The sequence below is a fragment of the Pan troglodytes genome, chromosome 10 (assembly GCF_028858775.2).
Source record: "Pan troglodytes isolate AG18354 chromosome 10, NHGRI_mPanTro3-v2.0_pri, whole genome shotgun sequence".
NCBI lineage: Eukaryota > Metazoa > Chordata > Mammalia > Primates > Hominidae > Pan > Pan troglodytes.
In genome coordinates this window covers 124,984,683-125,003,923 of record NC_072408.2, presented here as the reverse complement: position 1 = coordinate 125,003,923, position 19,241 = coordinate 124,984,683, and the positions used below count along the sequence as shown (strand labels likewise).

The 19,241-nt window shown below is 38.7% G+C and overlaps 1 protein-coding gene across 32 annotated transcripts in view; it reads left to right on the top strand.

Annotated features, from left to right (window-relative positions):
* The window catches only part of TAOK3 (TAO kinase 3), a 223,643-nt gene that overhangs the window by 173,852 nt on the left and 30,550 nt on the right, over nucleotides 1-19,241 (top strand). For 19 of the 32 annotated variants that reach the window (XM_016924350.4, XM_063785053.1, XM_054664681.2 and 16 more), the window contains 3 exons: nucleotides 423-629; nucleotides 9,714-9,848; nucleotides 18,013-18,249. In XM_016924350.4, coding sequence (XP_016779839.1) covers nucleotides 423-629; nucleotides 9,714-9,848; nucleotides 18,013-18,249 — 579 coding nt within the window. Of the gene's footprint in view, nucleotides 1-422; nucleotides 657-9,713; nucleotides 9,849-18,012; nucleotides 18,250-19,241 lie in introns of all 32 variants that reach the window. The other 13 variants (XM_016924344.4, XM_054664680.2, XM_063785064.1 and 10 more) reach the window with 1 other exon arrangement.

Below are 19,241 nucleotides of genomic sequence, written 5' to 3'. Positions count from 1 at the left end.
TATCTGAAAACTCTTTCCACTCTACTTTTTCAAGTGACCACTGCTGTATTTGCAGATATCCTAGAGCTCACCTGTTTAGTGGCCAGCAGTCTTCCTCTAGCTCCTTGATGTTCCAGAAGGTCCCTTACAAACCTGGCTTGATTTTGCTTACTGAATAGCAACACGATAATATGATAGTGTGTATGACAGGGGAAAGCCCTGGGATGGCAGCATTTGGAGCCTTATGACCCATGTCCAGAATGGCCCCTGGGGAAGGCATAGGAAGCAAATATGAGATGTATGAAAATGGTGGAGGAGTAGTGGAGCCAGTACATAAAAAGTTTGTCTTTGCAGATTGGCAGAAAAGCAACTTGACACTGCAAAATTGAGTGTGCTTGACACACACTGAGGTTTTTTCTAACCTCAGTGCCCCATTTTTACAGGACAGTGAACATGGAACCAGCCTGAACAGGGAAATGGACAGCCTGGGCAGCAACCATTCCATTCCAAGCATGTCCGTGAGCACAGGCAGCCAGAGCAGCAGTGTGAACAGCATGCAGGAAGTCATGGACGAGAGCAGTTCCGAACTTGTCATGATGCACGATGACGAAAGCACAATCAATTCCAGCTCCTCCGTCGTGCATAAGAAAGTAGGTTTCTTGGTACCCTCCACAGAGGTGAGCTTTGTCAATCATAGCGAATCCAGTTCAAGTCACTTAGCTTCCAGATGTTTCAGTTACCTTTTTGCAACTGCAGTGTGGTACTAAACCTGGCATGTGACAGTTTTCTTACAGTCAAAAAGTAACAAAGGACTACACAGGCTACATCTGTGCCTATTTCTTCATCTCCCTCTCTCATTACTCTGATGTCCATCATCATCAATAAATAAGTTGAAGAATTTGATAAGTCCTTCTCTAAACCAATAATCTTAATACTGTAGACCTTCAAGTCTTCCTGAGTGTACCTGTTGGTTATGCCCTTTTAGAAGTATGCTCTTTCAAAAGTATGTTTCTTGGCTGGGCGTGGTGGCTCACATCTGTAATCCCAGCCCTTTGGGAGGCCTAGGCGGGTGGATCACTTGAGGTCAGGAGTTTGAGACCAGCCTGGCCAACATGGCGAAACCCCGTCTTTACTAAAAATACAAAAAACAGCCGGGCCTGGTGACATGTGCCTGTAATCCCAGCTACTCGAGAGGCTGAGGCAGGAGAATTGCTTGAACCCAGGAGGCAGAGGTTGTAGTGAGCCGAGATCGCGCCATTGCACTCCAGCCTGGGCAACAGAGTGAGACTCAAAAAAAAAAAAAAAAAAAAAGAAGAAGAAAGAAAGAAACTTGCCTCGGGTAAAAGGAGGACTTACTCTAGCAGGGAGTAAGGAAAGCCTACCTGATGAGGTGACATTTAAGCAGAAATTTCAAAAACAAATAGAAGCTAGCCAGCTGGGGTAAGAGATGGGGATGAGTCAGAAAGCAACAAGTACAAGAGCACTGAGACAGAGAGAGCTTTGTATGTTCAAGGAAAAGGGGAAGGCCATAGAAGCTATGGCTGGTGTGCTATGTGGACAGTGCCTCAGGACCAGAGAGACAGCAAAGGACCCAGATTATCAGGAAGACATGGAAGCAATTTGAGGAAAGCAAAGATGTCAGACAGATGCAGAAATCTACCAAGAGATCAGCATTGCCAGCTGGTGTCCTTTCAACATGGGCAAGTGATCATGTATTTGAAGAGTAAAAAAGAAGGTTTAGAGGCCAGGTGCAATGGCCGAGGTGGGCGGATCACGAGGTCAGGAGATCGAGACCATCCTGGCTAACATGGTGAAACCCCGTCTCTACTAAAAATACGAAAAATTAGCCGGGTGTGGTGGTAGGCACCTGTAGTCCCAGCTACTCGGGAGGCTGAGGCAGGAGAATGGCGTGAACCTGGGAGGCAGAGCTTGCAGTGAGCCAGGATTGCGCCACTGCACTCCAGCTTGGGCAACACAGTGAGACTCCATCTCAAAAAAAAAAAAAAAAAGAAGGTTTTGCTGGGCTGTCTTTTTGGAGGGAGTGATCATGAGTGCTGACAGGTCTGGCACTTTCCTTTCTATTACCCCTGGGGCTCTATGAGTAGAAGGGGCAAAAGAGAGGAATTCAGTTGGATCTTTTTGCTCCAGGACTTCTCAGATAGGCAACCAGAATTAGAAGAAAGACACTACTGGCATAATCAACAAGAAAGAAAACCCTGGTCTAGAACTAATGGGATTTTTAATTTTATTTTTGCATGCTGTCATAGACCTACCTTGTGATAATATGAGTGTTTCAATACTTTTCTCTCCCTGATGTGATGACTTAAGTAGAACAGATAAAATTTATATTCTGAAGTAGAAGATAATTGCATTTGATCCACAAAAAATATATAGGTCAGGAAGAATTTAAGTTATATATTCCTATTTTATCATGAAATATATAGAGGAAATATGATGGAAGAAAATCAAAACACATTTGCAAATAAAACTTTGGATGAGTTACCTTTAAAATGTAAGTGAGCTCAAAAAATAGAATATATATGAAAACTTAAGATATGGTATCTTTTCATGAAATCCATTTAGTTCTTATACCTGAGCTTTAAAATATGTTATCTTTAAAAACAATAGAAATAAAAATTATTCATGAAGTTTGTATTGGATGGTTTACTCAAATTCCTAACACTTTTTCACTTGGGAACATAAATAGGATTTTTAACTCTCAACAGAAAATTTTGTATATTAAACTTAGGAATGAGGAAACTGATTTATAGTTCTATCTGCCTCTGTTAGTTTTATTTTACTTTGGACAAGTAACAAATCCAATACCTAGAATAGTGCCTGGCGCAGCATAGATGCTCAGTAAATAACTGTGGAATGAATGAATAGACCAACAAAACCAAAAAGAAGGCAGGGAATAAATTAATTACCAAATATTAAATATCATACTCTACTGGTTCATTGAACATAATGGATCAAAAGGATTAAATAATCTTAGCTATCTTTACAGTTTGAGAAAGTTAAATGATAGTTAAATGAAAGTTAAATGAGTACCCAACACAATAAGAACATGCTTAATAAATACCAAAATATATGAATATGGGAGAAGGAATCTTTTGTCCCTTGATTGTTATAATCAAGCAGATATATCTTTTCTTTTCTTTTTTTGATTTTTGGAGACAGAGTCTCACTGTGTTGCCCAGGCTGGAGTGCAGTGGTGCAATCTCGGCTCACAAGCAGACATATCTTAAATTAGTCAAATTAATTTGACTGGTAGTCAAAACAGATCTGAAACAGATTACCATTTTAGATAGGAAATAAATTTGCTTTTTCAAAGAAGGACCTTAAAAAAATAAATAAAATGAAATCCATGAGTAGCTAGTGAGAGCATGACTTGCACTTAACTGCTCTGCTTCCAGAATAAAGATGCCCTGATTTTAGCAGGACAGTTCTACCACAGATCAAGCCCCCAAAATGCAAAGTGGGACACTGAAAATTTTCCTTTGACATCAGAATTCCAGGTTACTTACTCTCCAGTCCTTGCCTCTACTCTGGTCTTTCCCAGGCCCTGAGGGGATCCTAATCCAAACTTCCATTTATTTATTTATTTATTTATTTATTTATTTATTTATTTTGAGATGGAGTCTCGTGCTGTCGCCCAGGCTGGAGTGCAGTGGCGCGATCTCAGTTCACTGCAAACTCCGCCTCCTGCGTTCACGCCATTCTCCTGCATCAGCCTCCCGAGTAGCTGGGACTACAGGCGCCTGCCACCACGCCTGGCTAATTTTTTGTATTTTTAGTAGAGACAGGGTTTCACCGTGTTAGCCGGGATGGTCTCGATCTCCTGACCTCGTGATCCACCCTCTTTGGCCTCCCAAAGTCCTGGGATTACAGGCATGAGGCACTGCGCCTGGCCCAATCCAGTCTTCTTTTTGAGCAAGAATGATTTGATAAGGCTAAAGGCATATTCTGACAAAATAAACTTTAGGTACTTATTTTTCCCCCTGGCTAGTGTTGCCACACTACTTTTTTCAATAACAAGAACATCACCACATCTCTAGACTGGTAGTTCTTCAGGAACCTTTTTTTTCACCTACCACATAGCACAGTGTCTGTTACATAGTAAGCGCTCAACAAATGTTCTGTGAACTAAATTGAAGATGGCCAAGGACACAATTCCACACCTCAATTCTTGATTATTCACAAGTGACTCTGGTACAGATTTTTAATCCAGATTGTTTCCTTGTCATCTAGCCTGCTTCTGAGCCTTCATCCTACTCCTTAAAATCATTGTGTATAGAGCCATAGCAAATAGATTTTAATAATATCCTAAGCAGCAAAGTCTGTCTTTTAAATTTGTTAATCAAAAGGTGTATTTTTATTTTACTAAAGTATAAAATTAATTCCCTTTGCCTGTTGCTGCCTTCTATTAGTATAGATCATAAGACTTTAATATATTAAAAGCATTGTTCTTGAATCAGTGTTATTTTAGGTATGCTTATTGAACGCCAGTCATAAGGGTCCCTTTCTAGGGATTATTTAGAGAACATTTTCTTCTTTTTTTTAATGGGACAACACTTCATTCTATAAAACAGAATAAGTGTTCCAGAAACTATTGTTTAAAAAAGTCATTCTACTGGCCAGGCACGGTGGCTCACACCTTTAATCTCAGCACTTTGGGAGGCCAAGGCGGGTGGATCAAGAGTTCAGGAGTTCGAGACGAGCCTGGCCAATATGGTGAAAATCTGTCTCTACTAAAAATACAAAAATTAGCTGGGCGTGGTGGCACGCGCCTGTAATCTCAGCTACTCTGGAGGCTAAGGCAGGAGAATTGCTTAAACCTGGGGAGGACAGAGGTTGCAGTGAGCCAAGATGGTGCCAGTGCACTTCAACCTGGGTGACAGAGCAAAGACTCCGTCTGGTGGAGGGGGAAAAAAGCCATTCTACCCTGACTCCTAAAGCTTTATTTGACCCTTCCTGTTAGTCAATGTTAGTTCTTTTCCCATCCCCTCTTTAAAAAAAGAACAGCTTTCACCACCTTTGCGGGATAAAACAAACAAAAAAAAAGAAATGTCCTTGAGGGAATAGGATGTTCTAGTTTAATTTTCACTTGCTTCAGTGGCCTTTCCTATTATTTTTGCTGAATAGAGGGGTGGGTTCTTTGCCTCTTCAACTCACATTTGGCAAAGTAAAAGTAAATTAACATATGAAGGTAATGTTTCTTAAACAGAGCAGTCATACAACACTTCTCCGTAGTAACGTCTTTCTCCTCAGCCTTTTGCTAGTCATCTTTTGTCTCCAACTATCCTTCCAAGTTAAGATATGCTTTTTCATCTTCTCCTCCCCTTCCTCCAGCCCCAGCTTTTGATAGCTACCCCTGCTTCGACAATAATTTAATAATTTTGAAATGAACAAAACAAAGGAGAGTGGTGGGTCTGCTGATCCCTTCTCCACAGCGTAGAAAGTGTGGGAGTCTATAGAAAGGTTTCTCATCACCAGATAAGAGCCATTTTTAGATACATCCCCCCGCACCCCGCTGTGTAAAGGTGTGCTTATGTGTGTGTCACTATTTTACGACTTCCTTAGAGTACAGAGTGGCAGGTTTTTATGAAATACAAATTTGAATTCTGTTAAATAATCCAAAAGAAAATGTCATTTTCTCAAAATCTCCTCAGACCTATATTCTTGTGTTTGTTTATTCAGCAAACATTTACTGAATGCCTACTAAGTATCAAGCACTATGCCAGGTGCTAGGGAGACTGAGATTTTTCAAACGACATTTACTCTGCCTTCAAAAAGCCCACAGCCTTATGCAGAGGCAGACAAGTAAGTGTGATGAGTACTGCGATAAAAGTAAACCCAAAGCACAACTGAGTCCAGAGGAGTGACTTCCTGGGTTAAAGTCAAGTTCATTTAGAAACTGTAGGCAAGTAGCCAGGCACGGTGGCTCACTCCTGTAATTCCAGCACTTTGGAAGGCCGGGGTGGGTGGATCGCTTGAGCCCAGGAGTTCAAGACCAGCCTGGGCAACATAGTGAGACCCCAGCTCTATTAGGGAAGAAAATATATTTAGAAAAAGAAACTCTAGGCAAGTGCCTAACCACGAACCTTCATTTCAGAAGTGTAATGGTCAGACACTTAAAGGAAAGACTTCCAAATAAAAGGAAAGCCCCTTGTCTAAGGTATAATAGTAAAGTTTGTGTGCCTCATGCTTCACATATTTCACTCTTGTATAGAAATTCAATTCTTTTTACCAAAGATCTTGAAGAAACATTATGACAGCTTCCTTTTTAATCTGAAGAAATTTATTTTTTATGATGAAACAATGTCACGGGCTGGGCGCGGTGGCTCGTGCCTGTAATCCTAGCACTTTGAGAGGCCAAGGCAGGCAGATTGCCTGAGCTCAGGAGTTTGAGACCAGCCTGGGCAACATGGTGAAAACCCATCCCTACTAAAATACAAAAAAATTAGCCAGGTATGGTGGTACGCACCTGTAGTCCCAGCTACTCAGGAGGCTGAGGCACAAAAATTACTTGAACCCAGGAGGTGGAGAGGTAGCAGTGAGCCGAGATAGTGCCACTACACTCCAGCCTGGGCAACAGAACGAGACTGTCTCAAAAAAAAAAAAAAAAAAACGTGGTAAGTTTAACAGGTTAACGTAGGTTTACTCTTAAAACTGGTATTTCAAGGAGTTATTTTTGTTTTTTCCTGGATGATAATGTTTTAAAGATAAATTATAACCGTGCCATATATTTTGCCTTGGCTAAGTAGAATAGATTTATTCTTCTTAATCTTCTAAAATCATTCTTTGAAGATTTCAGCCTTATCATTTGTAAATAATCTGTATCTAGTGCATAACTACATAAAAATAGAAATTAACCCTTTCCATTGTTAATCTTAAGATGTGTGCAGTTCAGAAACTCTGGGAGCCAGGTATAGTGGCCTCTTACAGAGGCACTGTTACTTGAAGGGGCAGTGTAACCAACAGAAAATATTTCCAGTAAAGTTGATACTTTAATTTCTTTGAGCTTACTTCTCAAGTTACATTCTCCCATTTTTAAATAGCTTCATAAGCTGTCTTTGGAGTTTTGAACCTGTTTTATGCAGTGGAACTGAATATTAAAATTCATTTCCCAATGCACTTGAAATGAATATCCACTGTTAGACTAAAATTTTGTTCCATTTTGTGGTCTCTTGTATAATATTTGAAGACCTTTAGTGATAGTGATCTCTGTTATGAAAATGATCTGGAAAACTAAGAATAATTTTATAAAAGAAAAAAATGTAGGGGGAAGCAAAGAATTATACTATTAGCATTATTATATTTAAAGTGGGTTAAAATTTCGAACCTATTCTTTGGACTATAAAAATAGCATTATTTTAAAAATATACTTGAGTTACTTAATTACATATGTGTCAACTAAAATCAATGTCATTTCAAGTTTTAATTTTTCCGGTGTACTTCAACTTCCTCAAGTTTAGTAAACTTAGAAAATACACTGTGGCTTTTAATTGGAGAAGCAGAGCCCTAAACCGTGTTTCTAAGGAGTTAATTTTTATCAGAGATAAAACAAACTAAATAAAATTGCACATATTTGTACATGAATAAATTTTGTTTTGGTCTGCCCTGTGGAGAATGTGGATTCTAGTGTCATTGGTTATCCTTATAAATCAAGTTATTACAATGTGAAACTGAACTGTTGCCCATGTATTTGAGGTCTCCCCCTCTATCAATGTACTTGGTAAGTTAGCCAATTAATATTCACCAAAACTACGACTTGTTAAGGCCTCCTATAAAATCACAGGCCTCTACCTAGCATATCTCTTTCGATTACTGGCATTTAAGAGCTGCTTGCTTTTCTGGCACTGTAATATTAAGTTGAATTTTGTACATAAATTTATTAGCAAATATGCAGTAATGTAAATGGTAGCAGGTCCCAGTGCCTTCCTCTTTAGAACCTTAAGCCTAGTGAATGAATCCCAATTACACACATTCTCGCTCTTCCCTGTAAAATAGGAGTTCAAATTTCACGAGAAATCATGTAGAATAATTTTAACTGACCTTTCAAATATTTTCTTATAAGTTTTAAAAACTTACAAGTTTTATAAGCCACCAATATGGCACCACTAACTATGGCTACTAAGTGCTTGAAACATAGCCATTATGACTCAGGAACTCAATTTTGCACTTAATTTTGTTTTAATTAATTTTAATTGAATTTAATTTTTAATTAAAATAGTCATATGTGGCTGGTCACTATCTTGCTGGACAGCACAGCTGCAGAATATACGTGAATTTGATATATATGCCCTCAATGGCAAGTTTATTAAAGATCCCTTCATTATTTGAGCTATAATACATCAATTTAAAACAATTCTCCATATAGGTGTAATGGTAGATACCTTCCCAATACATCAAAGCATTTTAAATGTATAAAAGGAAAAAGAAAATCAGCCCAATTTAATCTTGGGTCTTGGCTTTTACATAAAAATCTGGATGTAAAATTTAATTTCTCCCCAAATTTTAGACTATAATAAAATTTTGTATTTTCTAAACCTCTTTAATTTTTGTTTCCTGATGAAGAAAAAAGCCATTATAAAAAATTTCAAGTGGTCATGGATAAAATGCAATACTGACTTCTCACAAATGGTTTTCCTAAAACCCTAGGGAAATAAGGAATTAATTTCTCCTTTTCCACCCTGAACATGTACTATTTTAAAATCCCCCATGGTTGTACATTTTTTTGAGGTACAAATTACTATAGCGTCCTTTTTTCTAAAGGGTTATAGCCACTTAATGACTGACCACTACTTCATCTTTATAGAGAGGAACATCATCCTTTGAAAGCATTTTCCCCTTTAAAAGTCATTTCAGTTGCATTTAAGAAACATCCATTATTATCCTTCCAGGGAATGCTATTTTTTCACTGGACGTTAGAACAAGATTAATTATCTTTGCCTATCAAGAAGCATGGGCTTGATTAAATCAGTCAAGGACATTAAATTCCAGCTTTACTCACTCTGGTGACCATACCGATGCTGAGTTGAAGAAGAATTTGTGAACGTATCATTTGGTTAAAATTGTACGCCTGTCGCTTTAAATCTAAAAAAAAATCCTTTCAGAAGCTGTAGAGAGAAGGTGCTAGAACTGTGTACGATCATGACTGGAAAGCAGGATCCCTCAGTGACTGCCGAATCTTCCCAGCACAAGATAGACAGGCAGTTCAGCACAAGCCTACATTGGTTCTAGGCAGAACGATGATCCTACCGAACAGATCTCAAATAAAATTAAATTGAGAAAGCAGATCTTTCAAGGGAATGAGGCGGAGGCTCGCTTTTATGTTAAAAGCCACCAGCATCCTCCTTGCTAGACATGGACATGACATTTTTAAAGGAATTATCTGGTTACAGCGTTTTAAGCAAACTGTTCTAAGGAGTCTGTACATTGCATTATTTTTTCTATTCTTTTTTTCTTTTGCATATATGTAATTCTGGAGGTAAAGAAAAAGCCTGCCAGGGATTCAGAAGGCATCCCACTAGCGATCAGCTGACATTCCTAACTGAAGGCTGCAATGTGTTGCTTATTCATTTTGTACCGTGGGAGCTGCGGGGACTAGCAGAGAGCTAAACTATGCATTTCAAACAGCAGTGCTTGTGCAGAAAGAGGGGTGAGAGAGAGGCAGCCGGCGAGGAAAGAGCACAGCTGGACTTTCTCCTTGTTTTTATCCATTTCTGCAGGATCATGTATTCATAAGGGATGAGGCGGGCCACGGCGATCCCAGGCCTGAGCCGCGGCCTACCCAGTCAGTTCAGAGCCAGGCCCTCCACTACCGGAACAGAGAGCGCTTTGCCACGATCAAATCAGCATCTTTGGTAAGCAAACACCCCTCTACCCACCTTCCCTTCCTTCCCCTCCTCCCCATCTGGCAGCCTCTCGCCCTCCCTGAGCCTCTCTCGGCTTCATGGATGGGAGGAAAGGAGTCAAGAATGTTTTCTCTCTCCTAATAATTTTATTCATTTTAGGAAAAAAATCTGTTGGCATAGCAACCTGATTTCAGATATTTTAGCATTGTGTATGGCATGGAAAAAAAAAAAAAACCTTTGTGTGTGTGTGTGTGTCTGTGTGTGTTTGTATATGCTGTATGTGCAAAATATAAGGCCTTTGAGATGAAGTTGCTAGCCTGTCCAATTTTTTAAAAGCTATTTGTCTTTTCATTGAAATAAATAATGCTAAATTTTTTAAGGTATTGATGTATATGTATGCACGGCACTGCTGCTTTTTGTATAGATGCATATGTGTCTATAATGTATACACACACATCAAAAGATAAAATATAATTTTAAAGAATATATGGTTGCTGGATAATGTATATAATTGTAGAAAATAAGATACTTGTTTCCCAGGGACGGATTGCTGGTTCGTTCTGGTTCATTCATTTATTTATTGCAACAATGGTAGTGGCTGCACTTCCCCATTTAACCCCTGAAGAATTTCCTGGCACCAATAAAGCAAGAAGGGCTTTGTAGGAGAGGATAGGGCTGATTGTGGAAGAAAAGAGACTGTAGGATTCTTCAGCATTTTTACTATTGCAAATGTGATTGCTGGATGCCCTTGTAGTAGCAAAAGGGGTGTGTGCTGGAAGAGTTAGTTTTCATGCCTCCTCCCCTCGGCCCCCCACGCGTGCGCGTGCGCGCTCACACTCACACACACACACACACACACACACTCACATCGTTTCATCCTTGGCACTCTAAACTCTCTTTAATCTTTTGCTTCTGAATCTCACTTCTCAGCCAAAAAATTATTGAAATATTAGTTGTTTTGCCCAAATTAATGTTAGAGGTCACATGGGCAGGAAGAGTTAGTGTACACTGCTTGGCTATTACATTTAGAACCTATGATGACATCATCCAAGGCCGACCCAGAAATGATCGTTTTTCTTGTCCTATTTTTTAAACCTGATTTCTACTTCTATTTCTCAAGTCTTTTAAAGGCTTCGATTATCTTTGAAAATTATAATGGATTATAACCTTTAAAAACCCAAATGCAAGGAAAAATGGAAGTTAAAGCACCTACATATTGCTGTGCCTGCTGCTGTCTAAAAGCAAGCAATTTAATTTAAACTGCTTATAAATAAGCCCACTTTAAAGTTCCTTTATGTAGAAGTTTCTTGTGATCTCTTTGATGAGCAATTTTTCATTTTAAAGGAATGCTACACTATGTAATGGAGATCTTAAAATGTCCACTATGTATTTGCTAATGATTGTTAGGCACCTAAAAATGTGCTTTTGAGTCTAGATAAAGCATCATAAGATTACCAAATAGTTATTGTCTTCATGCCATGATGTCTGACAAAAGAAGAAATACGGTGCTTTAGAGAACTGTGACTACTTACCATCGACTCTTGTGAGACTTGGACCTTTATCCAGACCCGTTCATGTTGAAATGAGTGGGGAAATGATAACAAGCTCTGAGCAACCGAGTACCATCAGTGGTTTTACATGTGAAGCAGACATTATACCAAGTGGCTTTCCCCCTTTGGGACAGGTTCTTTTTTCTCTCTTGCCACACCCTCATTCCCACATCATATATTCATGACCTCTCCTACCTCCCAGCAAGAGATTACTACAGCCATGCCAGAATAATCTCATGCTCGCATCTGTGAACTCACCCAGGGCTACTCTGTGTGTATATCAGCCATCACAGTCTTCTTCTCTGTGGATGATAAAAGCTGCTTCCCTACTATGCCACCTCAAGGCTATGGGCAGTGTCCTCAGGAACCCTCTGAATCGTACAGGCTTCCTAGTGCCCATCCAGAGAACAGCTGCAACCAGTCTCTCTAATGAAGTTTTGATTTGCTAAAAGGCCCCTGCTCCTATATTAAGTTACAAACAGAGTAGCTGATATGCTGTTGCTTTAGCCACAAAATAAGTTGTTTTTGTGGGGTGCCCTCTCTGAATGTAGTGCTTTGGGAGTCATGATTGGGATTGATGGTAGTTTACCAGAGTTCAGTGGTATTTGTATCTAGTGGCTTTTAGGGAGGGGGAAAAAAATGGAAGGGAAAAGGTATGGTGTTGTATGGTTCCATGTCCCATTTTGAACAATCTAACTATGGGTATGGATTTTTTAATGTATATTACCAAGTACTACAATTCTACCCACTATATTATTTTAAAGCCTAATGCCAACAGTAGTGTATAAATCAGGACACTGGAATATCATAAAATATTTAATTTTAAAAAATATATTATGAATTCTGTTGTGTTTTATGGACCCCAGCTCAAATGAAAATGACTAAAATGACATAAAAGTAAGAGCAAGATCATGGGAAAGTGAAAGTCCAGTATAATAAAAAATCAAGTCATTGTTGAAACCTTGCCTTCTCATAGTTGGTGGCAATACTATATTTATTTATTCATTTATTTTGGTTTTACTCGTTCTTTAACATCTTCTAGTAGAGGCGCTAACAAGTCACAAAGAGGTCCAAAGGTGAACAGGAAAAAGGAATTTAGAAATTAGTTTTTCAATAACTAGATAAATAAATGATGAAATGCATATTTTAAATTTACTTGCAAACTGACAAAGATATTAGTCTTCCTAAAATTTGTTTATGAGCCTACTTCTTCAACATAAGCCTAAAAGAGGCCTGGCTTTGTGCTTTTCCCCCTTAGTATCACTTTCAACATTGTGCTTTTGAATGAGGTTACAGACAAGTATATGAAGAAGCCCATGGGCATTGGGTCTGTATTGCTACATGTCTTTATTATTTTGGCACCTTATAACTGAGATTTTTGTATTATGCACTGCTGCACAGTTGGATTTGTAACAAAGGATAAGGAAGGACTATAAACTTTGATACCAGATGAAATCCTGAGAAAACTTTAGCATTGTAACTTTTTATTACAATTGTATAATTTTTATAATTTTCTAAGGGCAGAGATTATTGCCCTTATTTTGAAGAATTAGGAAAAGGAAGGGTATTTCATGGCATCTTTATTTTAACCTTTCTTTTCCTTCTTCTGTAAGGAAGTTCATATTGGGCTCATGTGTTATCTGGAAAAAAGTTGTTTATATAGTTCTGCAGAATCACTAATCTGACTTCTTGGGCCTTTGAGATGTGCCTTCCTTGAGTTTTTATGGAGAGCCTCATATTTTAATTATATTAGTGATTCATGAGGGTGTTTTTAGCTGTTCCTACATCTGATGTCATTTCTTCTGAAAACTTTGTAGTGTCTGGGGCTCTTGGCCGTTTCCGTGATAGAGATATTAATATAAAGAGCAGTGTATCTATCAGAGTTCAGCTTTTGGTTTTGTGAAGGAATTCTCACTGCCCCTCTTCCTAATGTGTGTTCTAACACAAATTCACCTGTGACTGCATTACAGAGGCGAATTTATGTTAGAACACATGTCAGGGAGAAGGGCGTGATAGGGGAATTTCCAAGGAGGCATGTAGGAGAAAAGTATTATTGTTCTATTCATGCAAATATAGATTCTTTTACTTCGCTTTGCCAGATTCGATAGAAAAGCTCATAGAAAGAGAGTCTTCATTTGGAGTTTTTAAAATGCACCCTAATAATTCAGCTAATTGTGAAATTGGATACCTGAATGAATTTGATACCTAAAAATAAAAATATGAGAGCCTCAGCAGTAAATGCTACTGTTTCATCCTGTTTCTAAATGCTTGAAAATGTGTTCTCTTCCTGGACAGTATACCAGAGGATGCTTATCAAAATATTGCATATCTCTTTACTTATTCTTGGCTTCTTAACTCACTAAGGTCATTGCTGATACCATTTCTCACTTACGCTGTCCAATCTACATGCCCAACCCATATGGTCAAAGTCTGTCAATAAATGTGTGTTGAATAAATGAATGAACGAATGAATGAGGTCACCTCCAGCCTTGCTATCACATGAGAATTTGGATTTATAAGTTTGCATTTCAGAATTCCTCATGTAACATATTCTTTTATAAATGCAGAATTGCCTGTTATCAGTCATTACTTTTAGCAAAAACTTAAAAAACAGTTTTTCCTTAGGTATTCTAAAGAATAGAATGTTAAGTTTCTAATGCCAAAATGTGACTCACTGTATTCTTTTTAAGAACTTGCTATAAATTTCATTTGTTCTAAGTGCTGAGGTGGCCACTTTTATCATATGCATCATTTTGATTCCTACATATTATTAATCTTGTAAGTTGGCTTTGATCTCTTAAGAGGGTAACATCATCAGCCACCATGGTCTTTTATGTTCAGGAAGTTGCTTATTACCCTTCTAGTGCAGTGTTTTGTACACAGTAGGGACACTCTGCACTTCAGATGAAGTGGTTTGTTTTAGGGCCGAATTTTGCTGGAATTAAATAAAGTAGCATTGAACAGCTATAGGAACCTTTAGAAAAAAAGTTTTGGTCTTCCTTTTCATGGCACATTATTTATTATTTGTTTATTTTTCATATTCTAGATACATGAAATAAGTAATAATTCAGTTTCAGAAATTATACATAATTTTATAATCCACAACCTGGATACAGCTAGTTTTTTTTTTTTTTCCTTAAATGTGCCCTTTCTTCTGGATCCACTTGTGCTCTGTGTCTCCATCACCAGAAATACTAAGTGGAGGGCAAAGGGACATGCTTCACAGAGCCTGGCATCAGAAGGAAGGAAACCAGCATGTGTTGAGCATTTCCTAGGAGTCAGACACCCTGCTAGGCACTTTCACATGAGAAAGTCCTCCGACCCTGAGGAAGACAGTGGTAGTTCCTCTCTCTTTACACATTAAGAAACTGAGAGACTTGAAGAGGTTAAGTAATTTGCCCAAGATCAATTATATAGTAAGAGATAGATGAGGTTTTTCTCCACACAATCCACTGGGTAGAGCAAGGTGGTACTGCCCACTTTTAGTTGATCACATTTTTGAGACTGCCATTGTAAAAACTACAGTCACTACATCTTTATAACTTTCTCCCATTTCAGACTTACTCAATTTGTAATTTAGACTTACCACCCTCTCTAGCTTTGACTTTTTTGGGTGTTGATTCCCTCTATTACTTTATAACAGAAAATAGTCACTCTTTTTCTGCCTTGGTGATATGAATTTCCTCAGGCAATTCAAGAACCATAGGAATCCAAGGCCTTCTAAAAATTAAAGAGGTAAATTACATGTGAAAGCACTTTTTAAACCATATGCATGAAAAAGTTAACAGCTATTATTTTTTATTTTATTGACCAAAAGGTGTATTCTTAAAACCCATAGTGTACACTTAAGACACACAGGCACATATAACTGTAAATATCATATTTTTTGTATATTTCATGTTAGACTTTTCAATTGAAATATCTGGTTATACTTTTATTTAAATTCATCTATCCAGCTTGAGCATGGAATTATAAAGCTTAGTATCTCTATATATATACCCAAAAAGACAATTTGAAACTTGGAAAGTTTAGTTGTGACAAATGAAAGGTGATATTAGGAGTTTAAGAAGGTAATTATCCACATTATGGGAAGCATTCAAAAGCAAAATGTCTCTCCTGGAATTCAGTGGTGTACAATGATAGCAGATTGAGCTCTGTAAATTTTCTTTGCCACATCCTTGTACCAGATCACCTTGTATGTGATCTGGTACAAGTAGAAAGCCACCCTCTTTACAGAGACCCACCCACCAATTGAAATAGAAAATTTTCTTGACACAACTCATTTCCCTTTTATCTTTAGGCATCCTGGTTTAGGGAAATGACCATCCTGAGAATATTTTATTGGCTGTAAGCCAATGCTTATGCCAAGTTTTAAATGTGTCATGATAGCTTAGAGTGTGCCATGCCTCAGCTTTGGGAATCTGATTAAAGAAGGAATGCTAAAATAAGAAAAAGTTTCCAGCTAAAACATATCTAAAATTCATTACCCTAACCCTGATACTTTACTGCCATATTTTTCTGAAAAATAGTTGAATTCAGAAAGGACCAAATGGTATCCTTTCCATTGATTAGAATTGTTTCTTCCTTAAAGTTGTACTTCAGAAACATATAAGCGTGAAGAAGTAAAATTGATACATATATTTCAAACTACTTCTTTTCCTCCTTTCATCTTGAATTATGTCCATTAAAAAAACACATTTTCTGATAATAAAATAGATCATTTATTTTCTTTAGAGGGTTAGGTGCCTTTTGGGTGATGCTATCCTTTTTTGGTCTTAAAATATCCTCTGCTCTTATTCTTAATACTTGAAAGAGTATTATCCTTCAGAAAAGAGAAATGAATATGAAACCCAGTGTTAGTTTCAACTGGAAAGGTTTCAAAGTTTGGCTAATGTTTAATGGTGTACTTTGATAATACTATCTAGTTACAGAACAGCACTCTCTTGTTAGTAAAGACTCAATTTAGTATGCAGGGCCACCTTCTAAAAAGAGCAGAGAAACAAACTCTTCTTTGTATAAAATGTATTTTAACCCATAAACTGAAAATAGTACAGAAAATTAATAGCAGCTTGAAAATTTCCTGTAAAGCTTGGTTGGGTGTTAGGCTGGGGAGATGGGCCTTACAGTAGATAGGAGTGACCAAATCACTTAGTGAAGAACAAGACTAAAGTTACAATCCTGGAATTAAGATTTTTTTTCTAAAATAGGAAAAATAGGGAGGAAGTGATCAGGAAAATAAAGAGAGAAGATAAATTGAAGGAAGGACTGGAAAAATCACAAAAGATTTAATAGAAAGGAGCAAGAGGTGCTGAAATGTACATTTACAAGCTTTAATTTGTTGGATGTTCACTTGAAAATGAGTTAAGGAAAAGTTACTAAGAAAAGTAGCCTTCCAAAAATCATAGCAATGCTTTATCCTCTTTAGGAGAGTGAGTGAATGTATTATAATTTGGTAACATTTCTTTTGTAGAGAAGGGGATGGGGGAGACATGATTTAAGAGATCTCTTGATCTCATACTCACCTCTTCATATTAGGAATAGGAAATAAATCATGTTCAGACTAATTTAAAAGGTCTATGACTGTTAGAGACATGATCCTTAAAAAAAAAAAAATATATATATATATATATATATATATACACACACACACATATACAAAACAAACCAGTGTAGTAGTTCTCAACTAGAGGAATTTTGTTCCCAAGGGAACATTTGGCAATATCTAGAGATACTTTTCATTGTCATGTCGTGGGAGGTGCTACTGGCATCTAGTGGGTAGAGGCCAGGGATGCTGCTAAACATCCTGCAATGCACAGGATGGCCCCCACAACAGATAATTATCTGGCTCGTTGTCAGTAGTGTTGGTGAGAAATCTTGGTGTAGTAGAAATAACATGGCTCTGGAGTTATACAGAGATGGGCCTGATTCCCAATCCAGTCCTTATTAGCTGTGTTAATGTGAACATGTAATATATGTGATGGTATATCAAAAATATGTAAACATATTTTGACTGAATAAATAATTTCTTTTTGTTGTTGTTGTTGTTTTTTGAGACAGAGTCTCTGTCACCCAGGCTGGAGTGCAGTGGAGTGATCTTAGCTCACTGCAGCCTCCGCCTCTCGGGTTCCAGCAATTCTCCTGCCTCAACCTCCCAAGTAACTAGGATTACAGGTGCCCACCACCATGCCTGGCTAATTTTTGTATTTTTAGTAGAGACGGGGTTTTACCATGTTGGCCAGGCTGGTCTCCAACTCCTGACCTCAAGTGGTCTGCCCGCCTCAGCCTCCCAAAGTACTGGGATTACAGGCGTAAGCCATCGTGCCCGGCCTGAATAAAGAGTTTCTTTCAAGAATCAATTTCTTCAACTATAAAACTAAGATGTTATCACCTACCTCATGAATGAAATGAATGAGTGAATGAGATGGTTTTGAGGACTAGGGATAAAATACATAAAGAGTATCTATCTAGCACAGTGCCCCCTACGGGTGAGCATTCACTAAACAGTAGGTAAATTGATGGTGAAGGTGATGGATAAAATTATGCCACAGGGCCGTTCTACTTTGCCTGAAAGCTTGTCTCCCATGAACCTGGTTACCTGAGTTCTGTTTCCTAACCCAATTCAGGTTACACGACAGATCCATGAGCATGAGCAGGAGAACGAGTTGCGGGAACAGATGTCAGGTTATAAGCGGATGCGGCGCCAGCACCAGAAGCAGCTGATCGCCCTGGAGAACAAGCTGAAGGCTGAGATGGACGAGCACCGCCTCAAGCTACAGAAGGAGGTGGAGACGCATGCCAACAACTCGTCCATCGAGCTGGAGAAGCTGGCCAAGAAGCAAGTGGCTATCATAGAAAAGGAGGTCAGTATGTGCACACACGCCTTCATGCCACAACCAAGCCCAGCCTGTTGGGGTCAGTGGCAGGATGTTAGCAAGAGGCAGGAGTGGGGGATGGAGGAAAATTGTTGTTTCCGGGGTGGCAAAATTGGGTTTCTAGATTTTATAGGGCTATGTAAAATTGTCGTTCAGAGCTAAAATAGCAACTGAAAATATACGTTACATTCTTGTCCATTCAAATATATTCTGAGGCCAGGCGTGGTGGCTCACGCCTGTAATCCCAGCACTTTGGGAGGCCGAGGCAGGCAGATCACCTGAGGTCAGGAGTTCGAGACCAGCCTGGCCAACATGGTGAAACTCCATCTCTTCTAAAAATACAAAAATTAGCCAGGCATGGTGGCACATGCCTGTAATCCCAGCTACTTGGGAGGCTGAGGCAGGAGAATCGCTTGAACCTGGAAGGCAGAGGTTGCAGTGAGCCAAGATCATGCCATTACACTCCAGCCTGGGCAACAGAGGAAGTCTCTTCTCAAAAAAAAAAAAAAAAAAATTATACTTATGTATATTCTGAGTATCAGTCCCTTGATGGTGGCCTGGGTACAAGTAAAGGGAAACAAGATGCTTCCATCTTCTGAGAACGTGCACAACAAAAGTCTGTTACTGTATCTGCTATACCCACAGTCCTCTTCAAAAGAAAACTGCTTTACAAATAGTCTCTTATAGTAGTGATAATCCCTGCCTACAGCTGACGAGCCCCTGAGCAAAAGGAGCAAATAATGAGTCCGGCAATTATTTGGGTTTTCTAGGGAACATCTCTCGTCCCCATCCACGTTCTAAACTAATTTTAAAAGCAGACAAGGCCAGATGTGGTGGCTTACACCTATAATCCCAGCACTTTGGGAGGCCAAGGTGGGTGGATCTCTTGAGCCCAGGAGTTCAAGACCAGCCTGGACAATGTGGCGAAACCCCGTCTCTACAAAAAATACAAAAGTTAGCTGGGTGTGGTGGCACGTGCC